Here is a 19,607-nt window from a genome sequence, read left to right as displayed (position 1 = left end):
GATTATTATAAGAGGAGAGGTTTGGGAAGGGAAGACAAAGATACCAGGTTAGAAAATCTTAAGTGTAAGATGCCAATTAGAGATATATAGGAAGATGGTGAGAAGTCAGTGGATAAATCTGGAGTTCATGAGTAACTTGGCTAGAGAAAAAATTTTGGAATTATCAACATATGGATAGGATTTAAAGATATGAGAATAGATGAAGTCACAAACACACACGATAAGGTTATTTTCTGACATGCTTCAATTTGGAAGACAAAGATAAAGAATTTAGAGTAAATGAGGTGTAAATAGGTAAGTCAGTGAGTTAGAAGGCAAACCACAAAGGGTAGTGTCCTGCAAAGTTTTGCTTATGGAGGGAATTCTCAGTTCTGAAAATTGCTGCTAATAGCTCAAGTTAGATGAGGACTATTAGATGTAGCATTTAGGTAATTTATGACTTAGGAAAAGTAGTTTCAGTGGAAATTTTGGGGGGCAAAAACCTGATAAGAGTGTGCTCAAGGAGAATGGAAAGAGAGAGATTGAAAGCAATAATTAAACACACTATTTCTCTGTAAAAATAACACAGAAATAGGGCAATATTAGGAAAAAATGGGGTCGAAAGAGAGATTTTTGGAAGATGAAAAAGTGACGGCATGCTTACATGCTGATGGAAACATTTCTTTAAAAAGAGGATGGTGATATCCTTAAAAACACAAGGGGAAGAGTCAATGTCATATGCAAGTGGAGATTGGCCTTAGCTTAAACTTGGGTAGTTCATGAAGGTAGACCATGTGATACTGGGGCTTTATGTAGATAAGTATGGTCAAGGAAGCTTTTGAAGTTTCTTCTTTATTTATTTATTTTTTTTCAGTCAAATAGGTCATCAGCTGAAGGTGGGGAAGAGATGTATTAGAATTTCAAAAAAAAAAAAAAAGATGAAGGCACAAAATACTCAGAATGCAAAATGATGTAAACGACTTCTTGGCAAAATAAAAGGTCCATTTGGGCTTCCTAATCATACGTTTAAAGTCAGCATGGTTGAGAGATTTTCCTCAGTTACATTTAGCTTCATGAGGGAAATGTGCAGTTATTTGAGAGTTAAATTTCATGAAGATTGTGGCTTTCACATGCAATTAAAATAATGCTAAGTAGTCAAAATTACATGAAATTATATAGAAGACAGTGATTACCATGACCGTTAAATTAACCCAGATGTATAGATAAGGAACAGTGAAATCCCCGGCAAAATCAAATTGTAAATTATATATCCTGGTCAGTGGAAGCATGTGGATCTAGGGTGTTACTGAGTGTGAGCTAGGAATGATAAAGAGTGGTGCTCCAATCTTTGATATTATGGAGAGATTACAGTGGTGTGAAGTCTAGGATATGCCCATAGCAGTAGGTAGAAGCCAAGATCATTGAGCAGAAGGCTAAAAATTAAAAAAAAAAAAAAAGAGAGAGAATTAAAAAGATTCTCTTCGTGGTCATCACAATCATGAATAATTAAAATAGTAGTAGCATTTTGAGAGAATGGCTTTGAATCGAGAGCTAAAATTGTCATGAAATGAGTGGGAATGACTGAGGGTGGATAGATGATTTCAACAAGAAGAATAAGTGATAGAGTCTTTTAATATGAGATCCAAAACTGTGGATTATGAGTGTAAAGGGTGGGGAAATGGAAAGGAACTAGCAAAGTGAGGCACATTGGAAACCAGTCCATCTGGTTTGCAGCAATATGGGGGATAAGGCAACCCCTGTGTATCACTGCTGCGGGAGAGGGAGTGTCTCAGGGAAGACCAATTTTTAAGTTCAAGCCAGAAGTGAAGCAAAATAACTTGGAGAAGAGGTAAAGGTAAGGGGAGTTTCAGTTATGATTAGTGATGAGTTCCAGAAAACTCAAGAGAAGAATTTCAGTCCAGGATTGGGAGCGAGAGAGAAGATGAGGGCAAAAATAGGAATGTGCAGAGCCTTATGGGGATTAGAGAAGTGGTGATGAGTCATCAGGGAATCCTTACCTTCTTTTAGTGGTCACTAACATAAGAGAGATAATTGCCATGGTAATATTGGTCTTGATGATGCCAGAGCTTTGAGCATTGGTGGGTATAGAAACATGTTTGGAGAATAATATGTAGAATAGGGGTTCTTTCCAGGAGAGTGTAGCTTTCTGGAGCTGTCTCTTAATCAGCACCAATGGAACTGAAATGTTCAGGTACTGGTGGATCTGCTCTGAGCCTGATGGTTCCCTCTTGAGGTGTGCCTGTGGTACACACATGAGAACTCTGGGGCTAAAACCTATTGGACATATCTACAGGATACAGATCTCAGAGATTTTATTTGTACTCATTTAATATAAATTAACTGCTTTAAAAATATATAATATGCAAATCTCATACAATTAGTCTAATTAGGTATTGAATCTATAATGTGCCAGGCATTATGTAAGGCACTTTACATACACTAAATCTTTATTCCAAATATTGACTTCCTACTTTATAGATGAGTGCACTGATGCTCAGAAATGGTAAATAACTTACTGATGTTTATACTACTGGCACGTAGCAGAGACATATTGGCATTTGTCTTTCAGACTTCAAAGGCCATGATATTTCATCAGAGCTGTGATAGTTGTTCCTGCAAAAAATATCAGCTGATTCTTTCAATCTATTTTTGTCATCTAATTGATGCATGACTGTTAGCATAATATTGATCTTGAAAGATGTTTCGCAACATCTTTCCCCTGGTGTACTCATGTTTTTCCATGATCCCACAAAATGAGCAGTCTAATTATTTACACAATTAGGAAGAGAAAAGGGGCACAGAGAATGCTCTTTGATCTCTGAAAATATTGAAGAATTTTACAACTGGCACCTTTAGCTTAGGATTAAAAAGGTTGTTAGTTTGTACTGTTTTATCTTCATTGTATATAATATATATATTAGTCTCCAAACATGTTGATGTGTTTTCAATGAAATAGGTGTCTGAGTAGAAAACCATTATCCTGAGAAAACCCAAACTGTATTCCCATTGTGAATAAAAGGACGTCCATAAAAATGATGGAAAATGTTCTGCATTCCTGCTATGATATCCAAATCTGGCAGTACGTGAAAATTTTTCAAAGTGCTTATTTAAAAGGCATAATCTTTGGTCTCCTGAGCCAGAGTCTGCTGGGTATGGGACTGGATTGCTATTTTGACAACTCGCCAGTAGATTCTTACTCAGCAGAGTATTTGGAAGCCTTACTCTAATGTTTTGGCCTTGGGTCTACATTTCTCAGTTTTGCACAATCATTCTTCCCCTCTACACTCTTTAGTTTGTCTCATGATTCCAATACTCTCAATAATTAACCAAGAATAGAACTAATCAATCAGATGACTGTGACACAGACATCAAATACATTTTGCTGCAACCATATCAACAAATGTCCCACGAATGATAAAGAGTAACCATATTCTCATATATGCATCCTCACATTACCACATATATATGTGTATATATGTGTCTAAATGTAAGTGTGTGTATATATGTATACATGTATGTTTGTGTGTATATACACGCACGTATCTTCACACTTTTCTGAAGTGTATATGTTTATGTGAGAGAAGGGTCTGTACTTTATTTCAGAAGAGAGCTTAATGTCTGAAGTATAATTGGGAGTCTAAAATGTTTGAGTTATTGAATTAATTAAACTTCATCTCTACTCAAGAAAACTTTAACTGAGTTAAGCTCTTCCTTTCTCCAAAAGTCAAGTCAATAAAAGGAAACTGTGGTATTAATAATTCTTTCAGGTTTTGATGTAAAGAATCTATCATACAAAGCAGTCTTAATTTTCGTCATTCAGAAAAATGGTATTGCAGTTAATTTGGACTTTCCTATTCCAGATGGTATATCCAGTCTCCATATATACCATATTAGAACCATACCTATGTACCAAGCAAAGAGGGTATATTTTAATTTGTAAATGCCAGTGTAACCTGTAAGAATATTTTTATGTGTCTTAAATTATTTCCTATTTGGAAGTTTTGAGTACCTTGAATAATTTATTGTATTCATATTTTTAAAGAAAAAAATCTTATGCCACCAACTTAATTGAATAAACAAGTAAAAGCCATTCCCAAAAGTAAGGTTGACTTGTTAAGATTAACATAAAATAATGTGAGAATTCTGAGAAATATAATCTTTAAATATTGGCAGCTGGGATGAACTCTTAAAACTAACTAGGTTTTATCTGTTTGACTAGAGCAATGACATAATAAGATGGTTAATCATCACTGGACTTGTTTTCAAAAAGCCAACTATTTTAAGAGGAATAAAGGGTGGACTTGTTGCAGTTGCTGTAGGATTCTAAGTCCAGGTAAGAACCATTGAGATTCTCTAATTTTAACGTATATTTTATGTAAGAAATTTTCACTAATTTCATGGAAAAAGATTTTGATGGTCTTGATAAATATTACAAATGTTATGCTCTGTGTCTTCCACATGCTTACATTCTGAGTTCTCAAAACATAGTAAATATTCTTTCTGGGAGTAGGAGAGCCTCAGATTTTTATACTGTTAAAAATAAAGTAGAGAAAATAATATCTTTATATATTTAAATATAAAGTTTCAAATCTTGGTCTTATTAATTTCTAAACAAATAAAAATCAAGTCACAAAAATGAAGCTCTAGTTACCTTCTTAAAATATGCTACAGGATAATTATTTTTATCAACTACATTGACTGATCACACTAGACTCCTTATTTCTTTGATGTCTTCTTAGCTGGATGAAGGCGGCCAAGGGTGGGAGTAGAGGGAAGAGTTAATTGGCAAACATAAAAAAAAAATAGGTGTCTCAAAGTCACATAACCACCTCAACTTCCTTATTTCAACTTAAGTTTAATACAGGGTGAAGGGAAATACATTTTCTAGATAATTTATCTCCAATTAAATAAGCAAAAAGTGTTCTCAGCACAGTTTTTGGCATGAACTAAGGCCTCGATAAGTATTAATTCCCTGCTCCAATTCAGAAAAGTGTCTGCCTTGGTAAGACAATTGTTTTTATTGTGAAAGTAAGGTGGAGATGGGGGATGTGTCCCCTATGAAAGGTCTAAGAAGTTAGCAAATGCTGTTTTTCCTTTTTGCTCCTCAGTTGCATAGGTACATGGTAGAAATTGGGTCACTTTGCCTAAACCAGTTTTCTATAACCCATTAAGTATTAAAAGCTTGACACAGATAAGTAGAGGCTGATAAGATTCTGCCCTGCACCCTACTCCTATCAGATTTGGAAGAACTGAATTATTCAGGAAAGATATGCAATACTAAATCCAAATGCCTATGGCTCTGTCTATCTTATAAACAAACGATGTCCTCAAAATTCATTTATGTAAATCATTTGAAGTTTAAGACAAAAAAATATGTTCCGAGAAAAATATGTTAAATGTCAAGGTGAATTAGAAAGTGTGGCATTTAGTCAAGCCTAAATTAATATTCCAACTTTCTAGTTACTTTGTAGTTACTTATTTAACATTTTGGTGACATGAAGAACAACGTGTCCACCTTTTTTTCTCCATATTTTATCTGAAGATCTAGGAGAGAGATGTGGAATAGTTGTCTGGGGAAGTAGGGGAAATACAAAGAAAAGTAATGACTTTGGGTATATTCTCCACTGGCACAGCAGGGTGAAAGATATCAACAGGAGGTGAGTATGAAAATATTGAAGAGGTACAATTTGGATCAGCGTTACAACCAAGAGATGGAAAAGGACATTCAGGATTGAAAGAAACATACAGGAGGGCAGAAAGCTTTCTTCTTGGGACTGTAGTTCGATGTGTCTGCAGGTGCTATGGGTATTTTGAGAATGGTTCTAAAATCACGGGCTTGGTTTAGGTTGTGAAGACCCTCAAATAGAAACTATGAATTTTATTTTGTGTGGTTAAAGGGATCTTTGAAAGATTCTTAGGATAAATACATAGGATAGAAAGAAAGGTGGGAGACAGGACAAACAGAAGTTAATCAATTGAAATAAACCAGGTTTGGAGTGGTGGGACAATAGCCTTCAAGACTTCAAGAATATTTGTTAGTAGAGAGAAAATAAAAGCCTAAAACTAAGGGAAGAGTATCCACCTTGCAAGTCATACAAAGATATTTGCTATTACATAATTTTTTTTTAAAAAAGGATTTCCTAATATTTAAATTATGAAGAAAGAAATAGAAACAGATATTCATGGAAAAAGTGGGGTGAAATTTATCAAAGGACAGCTTATTACCTTGAGACTACCCAGTCATTGACTTTTTCCTCACTCACTGAACCCAGAAACCCGACCTAGGTACAGGCATGCAGAAAACACACACACACACAAAATGTAATAATTGGAGTTCACTTAGAGGTACACATATATGGGTTTCTGTATTCAACCATATGTTTATATATACTCACATATACATAAGTGATAATATCGTATTTATTGCTTCCACATTTATGCACTATCCCTTAAATATGTATTATAATATTTATATTATTCAGAATCAATAAGCCCTTGTTGAATAAATTAGTGAATGAAATATGGAGTCGAGCCACATTATTCACAAATTCTATGTAAGAAAATTTATCTACTCACTAAAATTCCTTTGTGACATCAAAATGAATACTGCTGGGCTTTCATGGGCATTCACATGCATGTGCAAAGTGGTGAAAAATTTGAGCTGCCATGTTCCTAACTGAGGTTGAACAAAGTGAAGCTCTGTCTTCCTGTTTCAGCTCACATATGATAAACAAATATCCTTTTCACAGTGTGTCTGTTGCCACATTTTTGGCACTTTTGTGTTTTGTGTTTCTGAGTTTAATGTTTCAAATGGGCCCCAAAGATGGTGCTGAGTGCTGTCCGGTGCATGAGAGTAACCGAGGGAAAAGACACATATGCTGTATAAGCTTCCTCTAAGCCTGAACTGCAGTGTTATTGACAACTAATTCAATGTTAATAATCAAGAGTATGTATTAAATAAAGTGTCTTTAAACAAAACATACAGAAAACACAGTTCTCTATTGAACATTTTACAAAAATATTGTGACCAGAGGCACACAGGCACGTAACTACCCTGACATCTCTCCAAGGTTGTTCCTTGGAGAGATGTTCAGTGTTCCCAGCAACTTTATTAAACATAACTATTGTAACAAGTATCAACTGTACATATAACATATATCACACATATTTTATAATTAGTGCCCTATTTAATATCATGTATCTATGCTGTGTCTGCTTATATAGATATCTTAGATACATAAATATGTATTGTTTACACACATATGAACAAGAATGTATTTCTAAAACTCCGTGAAGAACACATTGTATTCTATATAAAAGAGTCAATTGAAGTAAAAAGTGAAGTCATTTTACTAGTCTTTAAAATAGGACCTTAATGACTTTCAAAATAACAATTTCCCTTATACGTTGACTCCAAAACTCTAGTTGTTGAACTTATTCTACAGATATGGCCACATAAAACCAAAATGGCACACAATATATTAAGAACATCTTTAATATGAAATGATTAGATACAACCTAAATGCTGATTAATATAGAACCAGTTACATATATTATGGACAACTTAATACCCTGCTACCATAAGAAAAATGAGAAAGACTTTTATTAACACAAAGTTAAGTATATAGAGAAGATAAAAAGGTAGAAAATAATGTTTAAGGTATGCTAGGACTTGTGTTGAAAAGGAAAATATTATGTACTTACTGAAAAATGCATATTATATTTCTGGATAAGGGGACAAGAGTCAGAGGAAGAATCTTTGGTTTTTTTTAATTTGCATTTTCAACTATATGCATTTTCTCTTGGAAAAGAAATGAACAAAATCAAAATAAAGTAACATCATGATGGTGGTAAAGTCAAGCAATACCAGAGTTGCTCTGAGAAGTACTAGGAGTACACTTTGCTCTTTTTAACAAATCCAAATTCTGTCTGCCTTTTGAGCCTGATTCCAGTGGTGTCTCCTTTATTAAACTCTGAGGCCATTCTGATTTAATTGTTTATATTGTTTTTGTATCCATTTTGAATATCTACTCTGTGCAAGGGACTAATTGGCACATTTTAAAACTATAAGGATAAAGAAAACATATATTTGCTTTTATAAATTTTACAATATAGGTGTGTAGAAAAGATAATTTAAGTTTCTATAATGTAAAATGTTTGTGTAATCTGGCGTGTGATTCTATATTACCTATTTGTTTCAAATTTCTCTCCACAAATTTATTTTTCTATTAAGTTATAATATCCTTAGGCTAGAATTTGTGTCTGTCTTTCCTATTTTTGTGTCCAGCATTGATCTAGCAGAGTGGTCAAGACATAGTAGACCCTGAATGAATGTTAGTGAATGGTTGATTGATTGATGATGGCCTTGTGGCTTTTCTTATTTCTAAATTATATACTGTAAAAAATAAAATAAACTATATTTTTTCTTCCTTAATAGGTGATTGTTTCAAACGAAGCATCAACAACAACTGAAAATATTCATATGATATCTATATTTCAATCATGGACCAAAATCAACATTTGGATAAAACAGCAGAGGCACAATCTTCAGAGAATAAGAAAACAAGACACTGCAATGGATTGAAGGTGGAATAAGTTTTATGTTTTTGAGCTAAAATAAGTAAACAGGGAACTTTAATGTATAGAAAGCAAGTTGTTAAAAAGAACATTATATTTCAAATTATGATTTTCAATTGAAGCATATATTGAAATATTAACATAATGATTCATACCTTCATTTCAACCAGTCTTTTAATCTGATCAAGTATTTCTTTGGTGAAATTTTTGATACTTAAAAGTTTATCAATGTAGAAAATGTAGAAATATTTTGATAGCTTCTCTTTGGTTTTGGATTGATCACGAGATACTTACGAATGTGATTAAAAATAAAAATGCAAAATGAATAATATGTTAAAAATTCTTGAAATTAACTTAGAAACTTAGAAAATGTCTTGGGACTCACTTTGTGATACTGTCTTATTTAAAAATTCTTTTAAAAAAAACAGCATTTAAAAAAATTCTGATAAGTAATTTAGGCTCATGGAACAGAAGTCTATGATAGTCAAAAACCTGGCTCAAAGACCTGTTTGATGATTTAGAAAAGATATTTAATTTTTTCATTTGCGAGCTGATAAAAGTAATAATTCTGCCTTTTGCTTTTGACACAAACTGTATTAAATGATACAGGTGAGGTGTTAAGTGATGCTGGCATTTTTATAAACAGGAAGGAGTACTCCTAAGCACAATGCTAAATGGGAAGCCAAGACTCAGAAAAGTTAAGAAATTTACCTGAAGTCATGTACATTGTGAATTGAAAACCCTGGAACCCAAGTCAAAGCCTTTAAATCCCCATACGGAAGTCTTGAGGAAATCAACAAATAAATAAGGGTCACCTTTTAGCAAATGTTTTACATTTTTTATTTAGTCAAATTTGTAGTCTTATATACAGCTGAATAAAGACCACCAAGATTGGAGTCGATTGCAATAATGTGATAAAAGGTTCCTTTTAACTTCGTCCAGGGAACATAAAATTTGTTTTCTGAGATCACTGATAAAATCTTCTCTGATGAAATATTTGAGTATGATTTAGGCAGAATGGCAGACATAAGGAAAAAGTACTGGTTAATGCAAGTGAATTATGTTCTATATTCTAAGGGTAACATAATGTACTGAATTGTTTTTATTTTGAAATACTGAGTGTTTCAGTGATTTCACTTACATGCGCACAGCAAAGTGGCAGCAAATTGCCTGGAGCAATAACATTTCCAGAGTGATCCCTTATAGCATATCTGGAGAAGCTGGGAGTTAGGGAATTAGCATTGTATGGAAAGGACCTTAACTGCAGCCCAATGAAGACGACCAGAGCTAGAGGAAGATACTGGGATAAGACTGACATCACTAATGCTGGTATTTCAGAAACATCGCTAAATTGGTTAATCAAGTCTACAAGTGATATTTAAAATAGTATTTTCACTAACTTAAGTTGTTAACATTGATATGTTGTTGAGAAAGAATATTAAACTCAACAATCATTTTACAATAATTCTATAAAGACCTGTGTGCCTGTAGTTGAAGTCTGTTGCATTTCTGAGCTTACTTTTTATTCATGAGGAATGAAAACATGATGAAAGAAAATTTTTTAAATGAAGGGTATTTTAATTTTTTATGAAGTTTAGGACTTCAAAGTATTAACAAAAGTTGTTGAAAATATATTGACTTTTACTTTCATTAAATTACATTTTATCTGATTTCTTAATTTTCTGTATTTGAAATATTATGAATTAGAGATATCTCTATAGATAGAAAGATAATGAAAACATAATGGTAAAACAAATGTAATTCAGGAGCATAAAAAAAGATGAGAGAAACCTTAATAATAGTAGCTAACATTTATCGAGCATTTACTATATATGCCAGACATTGGTTTAGTGTTTTACTTTTGCTAACAGATTTTTTTCTTACCACAATTCTATCAACTGGATGCTATTATCTCCCCTTTTCAGATGAAAAAAACCTAGACATAGAAGTGGCAAATGTCTTCTCCTAGGTCTCAAAGTTGGTAATTGTGTACACTGAAGGTCTGAACTCAGGCAATCTGATTCCAAATCTTATGCTCTCAACTCTATCCCATATCGCTAAAATAAATGTGGATTTTTGTAATATTAGTACCCTCAAGATGTTATGGCAAGCAGGGTTTTATAAGTGCTCTCTTTAATAACTTCCCCCTACTTCTAAAAAATTATCTTAAGATTAAATTATTGAGTGTCAAGCAACCATGGATTCTAACACTTGCTAACATGCATACACACACCCAAATATACATGTTGTTACTTACTTACATGTACAGACTCAGCAGGTGGCAATGTATAAGTGCAAATTGATAATGTATCCATGTAAATAAAAACAATACTTTCAGAAATCAAATACTTGGATTCTTTTCTACCCCTTCTCCTCAATTTTTGTACTGAACTAACTACATTACATAGAACCTGCTAGTATACGCCTCATCATTATGCTCGTAATTTCTTTTCTTCAAATTTAAACTCAACAAGATACAGGAGAAGATTTAAACACAATCCAAAGAAAACAGGAAAACATTTCAAGAGTTTAAAGATGACATAGTCATTTTAAGAAAGAATCAAAATTAACTTCTGAAATTAAATATTTTACTACAGGAATTTCATAATACAATTATAGTAATTAACAACAAAATAGACCAAGCTTAAGAAAGAATCTCAGAGTTTAAAGACTACCCCTTTGAATCAACACAAGCAGACAAGATTAAAAGAAAAATATTAACGAACAAAATCTCTGAGAAATATGGGATTATGTAAAGAGACTAAACCTGTGACTCACTGGCATTCCTGCAAGAGAAGGAGAAAGAGTAAGCAACTTGGAAAACGTATTTGAGGACACAGTCTGTGAAAAATTTCCCAATCTTGCTAGAGAGGTCAATATGCAAATTCAAAAAATTCAAATAATCCCTTCAAGATACTATACAAGATGGCCATCCAGAAGACACATAATCATCAGATTCTCCAAGGTAAACATGAAAGAAAAAAACCTTGAAGGCAGCTAGAGAGAAGGGGCCCCATCAGTCTAACAATAAATCTTTCTACCAGCTAGAAGAGATTGGGGACCTAATTTCACCATCCTTAAAGAAAAGAAATTTCAACTAAGAATTTTATATTCTGCCAAACTAAGCTTCATAAGTAAAGAAAAAATATTCTTTTCAGTCGAGCAAATGCTAACAGAATTTGTTAACCATTAGACCTGTCTTACAAGAGATGCTTAAGGGAGTCCTAAACATGGAAATGAAAGAGTGATACTTGTCACCACAAAAATGAACTTAACTACAGAGCCCACTGACATTATAAAGCAATTATGCAATCAAGTCAACATAATAACCAGCTAACAACATTATGACAGAATCAAATCTTAATATATCAATATTAATCTTGAATGTAAATGGGTTAAATGCTCACACTTAAAAGGTATAGAATAGCAAGTTGGATAAAGAAGCAAGACCCAACCATTTCGTTGTCTTCAAGAGGCCCAACTCACAGGTCATGACATCCATAAGCTAGAAAATTAATAAATTGAAATAATATTTATCTCAGAGTTGTCAGGATATTTATAAGGTGCTTAGCACAGTGTTACATAGAAACTCAATAAATTGGAAAGTTCCAACATAATAGCATTATAGTTGCTGCCCTTTTTTTGAGACAGGGCTTCTGTTACCCAGGCTGGAGTGCAGTGGCATAATCTTGGCTCACCGCAAACTCCACCTCCTAGGCTCAAGTGATTCTCCCACCTCCTGAGTAGCTGGAAATACAGGCACATGCCACCTCACCCAGCACTTTCTTTTTTTTTTTTTTTTTTTTTGTATTTTTAGTAGAGATGAGGTTTTACCTTGTTGCCAGGCTGGTGTTGAACTCCTAGGCTCAAGTAATCTGTCTGCCTTGGCCTCCCAAAGTGCTGGAATTACAGGTATGAGTCATTACAGCTGGAAGCTGTTTCTTTTTAAAGTGACTACATTAATTTACTTGATCACAAGTAATATGTAAATGAAAATTGGAGTATACATTCGCTCCAACATTTGGAATTATGTGACTTCTAGATTTTTGCAATTTAAGTAGGCATAAAATGGTGTTTTATTTTGGTATTTGTCTGTGCTCCTTGATTCTTATAAATATTATATTATCATGAAATCCATTGCTGAATGCAAGTGGGGCTGGTTACATTTGCCTATTTCCAAGTTTTACTACATTTATTTTTTTAATATATTTTATCAGTTTAAGGACTTATTTGTAATATCTTTGTCTGATCTTGGTATTAGGGTAATGTTGGCCTCAATAAATGAGATAGAAAGTATTTTTTCTGCTTCTAACCTCTGAAAAAAATTGTAGAGAATTGATATAAATTAATTCTTAAGTATTTGGTAGAATTCATCAGTGAAACCATGTAGGCCTGTTTCTTTCTGTTTTGGAAAGTTATTAAAATCAGTTCAATTTCTTAAACAGAAATAGTCCTTTTAATATTGTCTATTTATTCTTGTACAAATTTGGGTAGATTGTGTCTTTCAATATATTGGTCTATTTTATATGGGTTATTATAGTTGTAGGCAGAGTATTGCTTATAATATTTCTTTATTATCCTTTTCGTGTATATAGGATCTGTAGTTATGTACCCTCCTTTATTTCTGTTATTAGTAATTTGTGTCTTCCCTCATTTTCTTAGATAACCTGGCTGGGTCAATTATCTTTCTAAAGAATTAACCTGTGGTTGTGTCAATTTTCTCTATTGATTTCCTGCTTGTAATTTAATTGATTTCAGGCCTAATTTTTATTCTATTTTTTCTTGTGCTTACTTAAAATTTAATTTGCTTTTCTTTTTGATTTTCCCAAGGTGGAAACTTAGATATTGATTTTAGAGTTTTCTTATTTTCTAATATATGCATTCAGTGTAATAAATCTTTCTCTAAGCTTTGATTTTGCTACCTTTCACAAATTTTGATCGTTTGTATGTTTAATTTTATTTTTTTCAAAATGTTTTAAAATTTTTCTTCAGATTTCTTTTGACTCATATGTTACTTAAAAGTGTGGTAGTTAATCTCCACATATTTTGATATGTTTCCAGTTATCTTTCTGTTATATTCTAGCTTAATTTAATTGTTGTCACTACAACCTTTATTAGTTTAAATGTGTTAAGGTGTGTTTTATGGCTTAGGCTGCGATATATCTTGGTGAATGTTCCATGTAAGCTTAAGAAGAATGTGTATTCTGCTGTTGTTGGATGAAATAACTTAAAGATGTTTATCATGTCCAGTTAATTGATGATGTTGTTAAGGTCAATCATGTTCTTCCTGTTTTTTCCTGCTGTATCTTTCCATTTCTGGAGAAGTGTAGAGTCTCCAAGTACCATAGTGTATTCATTTATTTCTCCTTGTATTTCTACTAGCTTTTACTTCAGATAGTTTGCTGCTCTGCTGTTTGGTGCCTCTATGTTAAGAAGTGTTACGTCTTTTTAAGAATTGACCCCTTTATCATTTTGTAATGCCCCATTTTTACCACTGTTAATTTCCTTGCTTTAGAGTCTGCTGTGTCAAAAATTAATTTAGATTGTCTTGCTTTGTTTTGGTTATTATTACCATGGAATGTTTTTCTCCACTTCTTTACTTTTTAAAAAAATTATACTTCAAGTTCTGGGATACATGTGCAGAACGTGCACGTTTGTTACACAGGTAAACACATGCCATGGTGGTTTGCTGCACCCATCAACCCGTCATCTACATTAGGTATTTGTCCTAATGCTACTCTTCCCTTAGCCCCCCAATCCCCAACAGGTGCTGGTGTGTAATGTTCCCCTCACTGTGTCCATGTGTTCTCATTAACTCCCACTTATGAGTGAGAACATGTAGTGTTTGGATTTCTGCTCCTATGTTAGTTTACTGAGAATGATGGCTTCCAGCTTCATCTATGTCCCTGCAAAGGACATAAACTCATTCTTTCCTGTGGCTGTGTGTCCAGAATTGGTGGGTTCTTGGTCTTGCTGACTTCAAGAATGAAGCCACGGACCCTTACAGTGAGTGTTACAGTTCTTAAAGATGGTGCGTCTGGAGTTTGTTCCTTCAGATGTTCAGATGTGTCGGGAGTTTCTTCCTTCTGGTGGGTTCGTGGTCTCGCTGACTTCAATAGTGAAGCTGCAGATCCTCATGGTGAGTGTTACAGCTCTTAAAGGTGGTGCATCTGGAGTTGTTCGTCCCTCCCAGAGGGTTCAGGGTCTCTCTAGCTTCAGGAGTGAAGCTGCAGACTTTTGCAGTGAGTGTTACAACTCATAAAGGTGGCACAGACCCAAAGAGTGTGCAGCAGCAAGATTTATTGCAAAGAGTGAAAGAACAAAGTTTCTACAGCATGGAAGGGGACCAGAATGGGTTGCCACTGCTGGCTGGGGCAGCCTGCTTTTATTCCTTTATCCGACCCCACCCACATCCTGCTGATTGGTACATTTTACAGAGAGCTTATTGGCCCATTTTACAGAGAGCTGATTGGTCCATTTTGACAGGGTGCTGATTGGTGTGTTTACAAACCTTGAGCTAGACACAGAGTGCTGATTGGTGCATTTACAATCCTTTAGCTAGACACAAAAGTTCTCCAAGTCCCCACTAGATTAGCTAGACACAGAGCACTGATTGGTGCATTTACAAACCTTTAGCTAGACACAGAGTGCTGATTGGTGCATTTGCAATCCTTTAGCTAGACACAAAGTGCTGATTGGTGCATTTACAATCCTCTAGCTAGACACAAAAGTTCTCCAAGTCCCCACTAGATTAGCGAGACACAGCATTGATGGGTGCATTTACAAACCTTGAGCTAGAGACAGGGTGCTGATTGGTGTGTTTACAAACCATAAGCTAGACACATAGTGCTGATTTGTGTGCATATACAATCCACCAGCTAGACATAAAATTTCTCCAAGTCCCCACCCAACTCAGGAGCCCAGCTGGTTTTACCTAGTGGATCCTGCACTGGGACTATGGGCAGAGCTGCCTGCCAGTCCCATGCCGTGTGCCTACACTCCTCAGCCCTTGGGCAGTCAATGGGACCCGGCACTGCGGAGCCGGTGTGGCACCCATCTGGGAAGCTCAAGCCATGCGGGAGCTCACTGGCAGTGGTGGCAGGGTGGGATTTGGGCATGGTGGGCTGCAGGTCATGAGCCCTGCCCTGCAGGGAGGCAGCTGGGGCCCGGTGATAATTCAAGTGCAGCATGGGCGGGCCAGCAGTGCTAGGGGACCCAGTGCACCCTCCACAGCTGCTGACCCAGGTGCTAAGCCCCTCACTGCCTGGGACCGGTGGCACCAGCTGGCTGCTCAGAGTGCAGGGCCTACCAAGCCCGCACCCACCCGGAACTCACGCTGACCCACAAGCACCGCATGCAGCCCCAGTTCCTGCCCATGCGTCTCCCTCCATACCTCCCCACAAGCAGAGGGAGTTGGCTCAGCCAGCCCAGAGAGGGGCTCCCACAGTGCAGCAGTGGGCTGAAGGGTTCCTCAAGTGTGGCCAGAGTGGACACCAAGGTCAAGGAGGGGCTGAGAGCAAGCGAGGGCTGCTAGCACATTGTTACCTCTCAGCTACATAGTATTCCATGGTGTATATGTGCCACATTTTACTTAACCAGTCAATTATTGATGAGCATTTGGGTTGGTTCCAAGTCTTTGCTGTTGGGAATAGTACTGCAATAAACATACATGTGCATGTGTCTTTATAGTAGAATGATTTATAATCCTATGGGTATATATCCAGTATGGGTTTACTGGGTCAAATGGTATTTCTGGTTCTAGATCCCTGAGGAATTGCCACACTGTCTTCCACAAAGGTTGAATTAATTTACACTCCCACCAACAGGGTAAAGGTGTTCCTATTTCTCCACATCCTCTCTAACATCTGTTGTTCCCTGACTTTTTAATGATCTCCATTCTAACTGGCGTGAGATGGTATCTCATTGTGGTTTTGATTTGCATTCTCTAATAACCAGTGATGATGAGCTTTTTTTATAGGTTTGTTGGCCACATAAATGTCTTATTTTGAGAAGGGTCTGTTCATATTCTTCACCCACTTTTTGATGGCATTGTTTGTTTGTTTGTTTTTCTTGTACATTTGTTTAAATTCCTTGTAGATTCTGGATATTAGTAGCTCTTTGTCAGATGGATAGATTGTAAAAATTTTCTCCCATTCTGTAGGTTACCTGTTCACTCTGATGATAGTTTCTTTTGCTGTGCAGAAGCTTTTTAGTTTAATTAGATCTCATTTGTCAATTTGGGCTTTTGTTGTCATTGCTTTCTGTGTTTTAGTCACGAAGTATTTGTCCATGCCTATGTCCTGAATGGTATTGCCTAGGTTTTCTTCTAAGGTTTTTATGGTGTTAGGTCTTACGTTTAAGTCTTTAATCCATCTTGAGTTAATTTTTGAATAAGGTGTAAGAAAGGGGTCCAGTTTTCATTTTCTGCATATGGCTAGCCAGTTTTCCCAACACCATATATTAAATAGGGAATCCTTTTTCCATTGCTTTTTTTGATCAGATATGTCAAAGATCAGATGGTTGCAGATACGTGGCATTATTTCTGAGGCCTCTGTTCTGTTCCATTGGTCTATATATCTGTTTTGGTACCAGTACCATGCTGTTTTGGTTACTGTAGCCTTGTAGTATTGTTTGAAGTCAGGAAGTGTGATGCCTCCTGCTTTGTTCTTTTTGCTTAGGATTGTCTTGGCTATACAGGCTTTTTATTGGTTCTATATGAAATTTAAAGTCGTTTTTTCTAATTCTGTGAAGAAAGTCAGCAGTAGCTTGATGGGGATAGCATTGAATCTATAAATTACTTTGGGCAGTATGGTCATTTTCACGATATTGATTCTTCCTATCCATGAGCATGAAATGTTTTTCCATTTGGTTGTGTCTTCTCTTATTTCCTTGAGCAGTGGTTTGTAGTTCCCCTTGAAGAGGTCCTTCACATCCCTTGTAAGTTGTATTTCTAGTTATTTTATTCTCTTTGTAGCAATTGTAAATGGGATTCACTCATTATTTGGCTCTCTGTCTGTCTATTATTGGTGTATAGGAATGCTTGCGATTTTTACATATTGATTTTGTATCCTGAGACTTTGCTGAAGTTTCTTATCAGCTTAAGGAGATTTTGGACTGAGACAATGGGGTTTTCTAAATATACAATCATATCATCTGCAAACAAAGACAACTTGATTTCCTCTCTTCTTGTTTGAATATATTTCATTTCTTTCTCTTGCCTGATTGCCCTGGCTAGAACTTCCAATACTATGTTGAACAGGAGTGGTGAGAGAAGACATCCTTGTCTTGTGCCAGTTTTCAAAGGGAATGCTGGCCGGATGCAGTGGCTCAAGCCTGTAGTCCCAGCACTTTGGGAGGCCGAGATGGGCGGATCACGAGGTCAGGAGATCGAGACCATCCTGGCTAACATGGTGAAACCCCATCTCTACTAAAAAATACAAAAAAACTAGCCGGGCGAGGTGGCGGGCGCCTGTAGTCCCAGCTACTCAGGAGGCTGAGGCAGGAGAATGGTGTAAACCCAAGAGGCGGAGCTTGCAGTGAGCCGAGATCCGGCCACTGCACTCCAGCCTGGGTGACAGAGCAAGACTCTGTCTCAAAAAAAAAGAAAAAAAAGAAAAAAAAAAAAAAACAAATAAAAGGGAATGCTTCCAGCTTTCACCCATTCAGTAGGATATTGGCTGTGGGTTTGTCATAAATAGCTCTTATTATTTTGAGATATGTTTCATCAATACCTAGTTTATTGAGAGATTTTATCACAGCTGCAGTGTGCAGCTCTCAAAAAGATCAACACAGAAGGTGGGTGATTTCTGCAATTTTCAACTGAGGTACCCAGCTCATCTCATTGGGACTTGTTAGACAGTGGGTGCAGCTGACAGAAGGCAAGCTGAAACAGAGTGGGGCATCACCTCACCTGGGAAGTGCAAGTGGTAGGGAAATTTCCTTCCCTAGCCAAGGAAAGCCATGAGGGACTGTGCCGTGAGGAATGGTGCATTCTGGTCCAGATACTATGTTTTTCCCACAGTCTTCACCACCTGCAGACCAGAAGATTCCCTTGGGTGCCTATACCACCAGGGCCCTGGGTTGCAAGCACAAAACTGGGTGGCCATTTGTGCAGACACTGAGATAGCTGCAGGATTTTCTTTTTAAACTCAAGTGGTGCCTGGGACACCAGCAATACAGAACCATTCACTCCCCTGGAAAAGGGGCTGAAGCCAGGGAGCCACTTGGTGTGGCTCAGCAAATCCCACCCTCATAGAACCCAGCAAGCTGAGATCCACTGGCTTGAAATTCTCCTTGCCAGCACAGTAGTCTGAAGTTGACCTGGGATGCTTGAGCTTGGGAGGGGGAGGGGTGTCTGCCATTACTGAGGCTTGAGTAGGTACTTTTCCCTTACAGTGTAAACAAAGCCACTAGGAAGTTTGAACTGGTTTGGAGTCCACTGCAGCTCCACAAAGCCCCTGTAGCCAGACTGCCTTTCTAGATTCCTCCTCTATGGGCAGGGCATCTCTTAAAGAAAGGCAGCAGCCCCAGTCATGGACTTATATATAAAATTCCCTCTATCTGGGACAGAGCACCTGGGAGAAGGGGTGGCTCTGGTGCAGCTTCAGCAGACTTAAACTATCCTTTCTGCTGGCTCTGAAGAGAGCAGTGGATCTCCTAGCACCATTCTCAAGTTCTGCTAAGGGACAGACTGCCTCCTTAAGTGGGTCCCTGACCCTTGTGCCTCCTGACTGGGAGACACCTCACAGCAGGGGTCAACAGACACCTCATGCAGGAGAGCTTTGGCTGGCATCTGGCAGTTGCACCTCTGGAATGAAGTTTCCAGAGGAAGGAACAGGCAGCAATCTTTGCTGTTCTGCAGCTTCCATTGGTGATACCTAGGCAAATGAGGTCTGGAGTGGACCTCCAGCAAACTCCAGCAGACCTGCAGCTGAGGGACCTGACTGTTAGAAGGAAAACTAACAAACAGAAAGGAATAGCATCAACATCAACGAAAAGGACGTCCACACAAAAACCCCATCTGAAAGTCA

At 36.6% G+C, this 19,607-nt stretch overlaps 1 protein-coding gene across 4 annotated transcripts in view; it reads left to right on the top strand.

Moving 5' to 3' along the window:
* The window catches only part of LOC105469870 (solute carrier organic anion transporter family member 1B1), a 121,222-nt gene that overhangs the window by 21,554 nt on the left and 80,061 nt on the right, over positions 1 to 19,607 (top strand). For all 4 annotated transcript variants that reach the window (XM_071072084.1, XM_071072083.1, XM_071072086.1 and 1 more), the window contains 2 exons: positions 4,220 to 4,333; positions 8,438 to 8,586. In XM_071072084.1, coding sequence (XP_070928185.1) covers positions 8,503 to 8,586 — 84 coding nt within the window. In that variant the 5' untranslated portion in view covers positions 4,220 to 4,333; positions 8,438 to 8,502. The remainder of the gene's footprint in view (positions 1 to 4,219; positions 4,334 to 8,437; positions 8,587 to 19,607) is intronic.

Source organism: Macaca nemestrina, chromosome 10 (genome assembly GCF_043159975.1).
Source record: "Macaca nemestrina isolate mMacNem1 chromosome 10, mMacNem.hap1, whole genome shotgun sequence".
Classification (NCBI taxonomy): domain Eukaryota; kingdom Metazoa; phylum Chordata; class Mammalia; order Primates; family Cercopithecidae; genus Macaca; species Macaca nemestrina.
This window is presented reverse-complemented; position numbering and strand designations above follow the sequence as displayed.